The sequence below is a fragment of the Seriola aureovittata genome, unplaced genomic scaffold (assembly GCF_021018895.1).
Source record: "Seriola aureovittata isolate HTS-2021-v1 ecotype China unplaced genomic scaffold, ASM2101889v1 unplaced_scaffold119, whole genome shotgun sequence".
In the NCBI taxonomy this organism is placed as follows: Eukaryota; Metazoa; Chordata; class Actinopteri; order Carangiformes; family Carangidae; genus Seriola; species Seriola aureovittata.
Genome location: NW_026613232.1, coordinates 1 through 5990, shown reverse-complemented (window position 1 = coordinate 5990; position 5990 = coordinate 1). Strand labels below are relative to the sequence as shown.

General features: G+C 42.8%; 1 protein-coding gene across 1 annotated transcript; it reads right to left on the bottom strand.

Annotated features, from left to right (window-relative positions):
- Nucleotides 1-665: 665 nt before the first annotated feature.
- On the bottom strand, nucleotides 666-5985 carry LOC130165942 (tubulin-specific chaperone E-like; the record flags this gene model as incomplete). Its single annotated transcript, XM_056371140.1, has 15 exons — nucleotides 666-763; nucleotides 850-909; nucleotides 1035-1103; nucleotides 1269-1407; nucleotides 1482-1634; nucleotides 1741-1805; nucleotides 2141-2205; nucleotides 2889-2981; nucleotides 3094-3170; nucleotides 4111-4213; nucleotides 4336-4435; nucleotides 5132-5217; nucleotides 5300-5464; nucleotides 5684-5768; nucleotides 5892-5985. Coding segments are annotated over 15 exons (1452 nt in total), but the record flags the coding sequence as incomplete, so codon positions are not given.
- Nucleotides 5986-5990: the final 5 nt, after the last annotated feature.

Genomic DNA, 5990 nt, shown 5'->3' with positions numbered 1-5990 from the left:
CTCTCTCCCTCCCTCGCTCTCTCTCTCTCTCCTCTCTCTCCCTCTTCCTCTCTCCCTCCCTCTCTCTCTTTTTCTCTTCCCCCCCCCCTTTTTTTTCTCTCTCTCTCTCTCTCTCTCTTTTTTTTTTTCTCTCTCTCACACACACATACAGACACACACACTCTCTCTTCTCCCCTCTCTTCCCTCATGAGAATGAGGGAGCAAGGGGAGATAGAGCATGCAGCCCGATCCGGCGGGGGAGAGTTCTAGCCCCGCACAGGCACCTCTCTCCTAGCTCTATCTCCTTCACCCTCTTTATCCTAAACCTAACCACTCACCCTGTGCTCGCTCTCTCTCTCTCTCTCTCTCTCTCTCTCCTCTCCCTCTCCCTCTCCTCTCCCTCTCTCCTCCTCTCTCTCTCTCTCTCTCTCTCTCTCTCCTTCTCTCTCTCACACACACTCACGCTCCAGGAAATATGCATTTTTTAATAATTTGAATATTATTATGGAATTATGACAATATTATGTCCAAAAAACCCACTTCCGATCGTCGTAGAGACACAAGCCTGGTACCATCGGATTCCTGATCCTCACAAACCCCCAAGTGGATGTAAGTTTCAAGTCTCTAGCTCACTCAGAACAGCAGTTATTAACAAAAAACAACTTTTAAGACCTGCAATGCATTACTGGGTAATTTCCTGACAAGTAGGTGAGCTTCAGATCTGCCACAGGAACCTTCAGCAGTCGGTACAGGAGTCCCTTCACCTTCTGAACCTCCATGGTGGCTGAGAACAGAACCACACTCTGCGTCACTCGACTGAACATCGTTTTATTCTGGTTTGATTCACGTCGGTTGTTTGTGTCGTTTTACCTGGAAGCTTCTTCTCGATCGGCTTCCGCTCGCCGGCATCAGGAAACACAAACGTGATCTCTGGAGAGAAAGGTGAGAGCGGGAAACATCACGTCAGCTGCTGTGTGTTCACTCAGGTGGAAAAAAAAAAACACACATTAACTGTGTATATGAGCCAATCAGAGAGCAGGAAGAGGTGGACTCACTTAACAGCTGATTTTTCAGGGCGAACGGCTCCGGCTTCTTCAGCTCTCCTTCCTCTGGAGCTCCGTACTCTGAGAACAAAGCAAGATGACCAGCACTGACAGAGCAGATGTCTGAAGGCTTCTGGGAAAACTTTGAATGTTTAAAAGTGAAAAATACTTTTTATCTACAGAAAAGAATAAAAACAGGAACCATCCGAACCTCTGGACTCAATTTCTCACATTGTCTAAACTTACTGTCGATGAGGGTCTGGTAACGAGGGTGCTGACTGATGAACTGGGCGCTGGCCTGACTCCGCCCCCCTGCCTTCAGCCACTCCTCTCCGAACATCTTGATGTAGTCAAGCTCCGCCCCCTTCCTGTCTTCAGGCTGTATCTGATGGAAACCATGGCAACGAGTCAGCTAAAGCACACACACACACACACACACATACATACACACACACACACCTCACAGCTGTTGAGGAGGACCAGTCGTCCCAGTTTGGCGATCAGTATCTGATTGGCTGTTTTGGGGTTTCGGTCGCTGCTCGTCAGTCGGTTGCCACGACACGAAAACTGAACCAGACTACGAAGTTTGGCTAGCTCGTCCACCACACACCACTGAGAGAGAGAAAATATCTTATTTTACAGTCAAGCTGAGGTGAGTAAATCAGCTGTGAGACTGAAGTGTAAAGACTTTAAGTCCGTCCTCGTCACAAACACTCACCTCAGTGATGCTGTTGCGGTCCAGGCTGAGTTTCTTCAGAGCGGGAAACATTTCTGTCGGAGCTCCTGCACAGAAAAGCGTCCGAGTTTAAAACTGGGAAATCAACAGTTAAAGAGTTTCACACAACAGGAAACAGGAAATTCAGTGTTTAAGAATGAGGATAGATGCTGATTTGAATTAAAAAGTAAAAGTTATTCAAAAGCTTTTTAAATTACATTTTATTTTTTACATTGCTGCTTAAATTGTATTTCTACTGTAAATCATAACCTTATTCACTTTGTTTAACTGTGTATTTATGTGTTTGCACATGTAATATTCTAATTTGTGCTTTTGATTCATTCTGTTTAAATAAACTTTATCATTATGAAGTTGTGACATGAAATGTGACAGGTAACTTTACCAGGTGCAGCGTCGTCAAAGCGAATGACGGACAGTCCGGTGTTGGACAAGTTCAGCTGCTCCAGTCTGTCATCAAACAACACACAAGAGCTCATCACATCTGCTTTAGGAACATGAACAGGAAATGACTGGAACATAAAATAATTACAAACAACAACACAACAAACACGAGGTTTCATGGTTTCGACTATCTCCATACTTTGTATTAAAGGTAGTAAAATACAGATAAATACATGATGTGAGATATGAAACATATTTCAACACCTATGACCAACATCTGAGGATAAACTGTGACACTTCACAATAAAAGCCTCCAGTTTTTCTCCAGTTCCCTGCAGCTGAAAGACTTTTACTGTGAAGCAACGAACACAAAAGTGAGGCCAGGGTCAAAGTTCAGTTTTAATAAAAGTCGATTTACTGACAAAAGTTTTGAAGAATAATCAGGACTCGTTTTAGAGCAGGAGCTTCATCAAACTTCTTTCTTCTGTCTTTATTCTTTTGAATTTGATAAAATAAATCACTTTGGAAAGTCCCATTGTTGATTCATATCTGATCATAAAACTGGCAGCCTCTATTGATTTCTGATCAGATCATCTGATTGGCCACCGACAGCAGATGCTCCAGCTCAGACTCTTACGGTAACTTTAACCTGTAAAACTTCCTTTTACTCTTAAATAATCCTAATGTATTGATCAGGGTGATGGACGATGATCGGGACAGTGTCAGTGACTGGGTGCGGTGGACTGTACCTGGGCAGAGCAGAGAGACTGAGCACGCTCTCCTGGACTAAAGGATTAGAGGACAGACTGAGACTCTTCAGGGACTGCAGGACGTCCTCCGGCCTTTAAAGGGTTAAACACGTCAGAGACACAGGGGTTAGTGCCGGGACCACAGACGGACCGGGTGCTGGTCCGGATTGTGAGGTGGAGGAGTTTGAGGGGAAACAGGATTTACCTCTGCAGCTCTGTGATGTTGTTCTCCTCCACACACAGATCCTCCAGCTGAGGCCACATGGGGGCGCAGTGCAGGATCTGACCAGAGACCAGCACAGAGTCAGGACAGGAAGTGAATCCAGATCAAACAATCAATATAACATGATGTTTGACGAATTAAACCCTGACAGAGAATTACGGTAAAGTGTGTGACATCACAAAGAGGCTGCCACTTTTATTTTGAAGCTTAACAGGAAAAAGGAGGGATCAGAAAAGGATTTTTTAATTTCAAGAGACTTTCAAGTGATTCAAATTTTCTATGAATAACTCTTGTAAAATAAAAACAAATAATACATTATTTTATTTTATTCATATATATACATATATATATATATAAAACATTTATCTATATATTTATACACAATTTTCTTTTTAAATTTACATAAATATGATGTATATAAATAAATACTGTTTCAATACCCAAAATAAATAAACAAATACTTATATATTTTTAATATATATAAGACATAAAATATTTATAAATATTGGTCCAATATCTGTATGTGGGTTTATACATTTGTACTTACTTATTGTATTGGATTGTTCGTGTTTATATTTCTGTATATTATTTTTTACTTGTAATAAATAACATTTTTTAGTAGCTTCAATAAAATAAATAAATAAATGCACAACTACAAAATATGTTAAAATTATGCTCATATAAATATTCAAGTAAACATACAGGGTTTTATGTATTGACTTACTTATTTATCTATTTTTGTACAATATCATGTATATTCTAAATATATAATGTATAGAAAAATGATTTTGAATAATTATATTCATAAACAATAAATATGTCAGTATCAAAAAATAAAAAAATATAATAAAAATACATTTTATATAAATATATTTTACATCTCTTCCTGTGACAGTGGAGACAAGTGACTGTAAAACTGATCCTGGTGATGAAAATGTGAACAAAGACTGTGTGTGTGTGTGTTTGTGTGTGTGTGGTGTTATGTACAGAGGTGTGTACCTGTGGCCAGGTGAGGTCACAGCTGTTCAGAGCCAGGACTTTGATGTTGCAGAAAGCCTGGCAGTGAGTCGAGGGGTCAGAGGTCAAACGCAGTCTGTTGTTGCTAAAGAATGAAACAAGATGAAACGTTCAATGACAGGATACATACATACATACACACACACACACACACACACACACACACACACACACACACACACACACACACACACACACACAGCGTACCTGAGCTGTAGTCCCTCCAGTCTCTCCAGCTGCTGCGTGACGGCGGCCACGTCCTCCCAGCAGGACAGCAGAGTCCCACTCATGTCCAACCACTGGACGTCTGATCGCTGCTGTTAAGGCGTCACTCAACACAAACACACTCACAACCCGACAGACGCAACAGTTACTGAGCGCCCCCGTTGTTCTGCTGAAATCATCTGGGACGTACGGGTCTTTATCAAACTCAGTTCATATTTTTAATGTTCAGATTTTAATGATTATTTTTCATCGTCGGGACATCGCTGTCTTTGAGTGAGCAACTGTAAAGATATCACCTGTAAAACCACTACTACCAGTACTGCTACTACTATTACTTCTACTAATACTACTACTACCTCAGCCTCTTCTTGTTTTCATAAGGAGATGGAGATTTTCTTTAAGAACGAGGGAGAGATAATATAAGAGATTAATAAAAGTACATGAGTGAAACATCAGCAAAGTTCTCGGGTGTGTCTTGTGTTTAGTTATTCCTCCACCTCCTTTAGTAATAATGATACATGTGTATTTGCTGTAATGGAGGCGAGGCTCAGTGTACTGGAAGCACTCCTCCTCTTCCCTGCAGTTCCCAAACCAGGAAACCAGAGCGGCTCGGTGGACAGAAAGAAAGAAAGAAATTGAGTCCGTCCCTCAGTCAGTCAGGGACATCCCAGATTATAGGACTGGCTCTGCTGTCGCGATCCAGCCAAAAACATTCATCCTCATTAACTTCACATTAACTCACATCCCCTCAGTGAGAAGAGACTCTGCAGAAAGATACTGGGTGTTGTTTTCTTGATTTCTCCATCGTCTCCGGGGCCGTTCACCTCACAGCGACTCAGTATCACTGACGGAAGACTCTCATAACTACAGAGACAAAAAAAAAAAGTGAAGGTGAAATTAACTGACAGAACGACTGACACACGGCCGTGCATCTCTTTCTCCGTACCTGCGCTCCTCGACGCACCACCACTTCAGCTTCTTGTCAGAGATGGAGATCTCCTCACTCAGCACCTCCTCTGTGTCGACCTGGTACACCTGTCGCACAGCGGCCAGGTAGTCCACACCGAAGCTCGCCTTCGCCGGGCGGACGAAGGAACCTCCTTTAGTGTGACTGAGAGAGTCCAAAGAAAACAGTCAGGGACACAACATTCAAGTTTCAGCCATAAAACGGCGAAAAAAGATTCTAATTCTATTTATTGAATCTATCAAATATACATCACTCGTCATCAGACTACTTCATTTTAAAAGCTGCTGAGCAAACACGACACCAGAACTCTGACATTCAGGTGAACTGAGAAGAATTGTATTGTCACATTAAAGTGAGGATCACCTGCATGTAAAATACTGGACTCCCTCGTGGCTGCCGTCATGCTTCCCTCTGTCGGGGTCATCCCACTCCACGCCGAGCCACAGCCCTGAACACACAACACACACATTTGGTTCCTTTGTTTCCTCCGTCACTTATCTGAATGTTTCTGTTGTTTGGTGTTTGGAGTCAGTGGATGACTGGACTTTCCATCTGGCAGCCCGGTTCTGACCTGCTGTGGGTGGTACCGGACCCACGTACCGCACCGTGGCCCGCTCCCCGCCGCAGGACACCCGCCTGCCCACCGCTTCCTCCGGCACCTCCGGCTCCG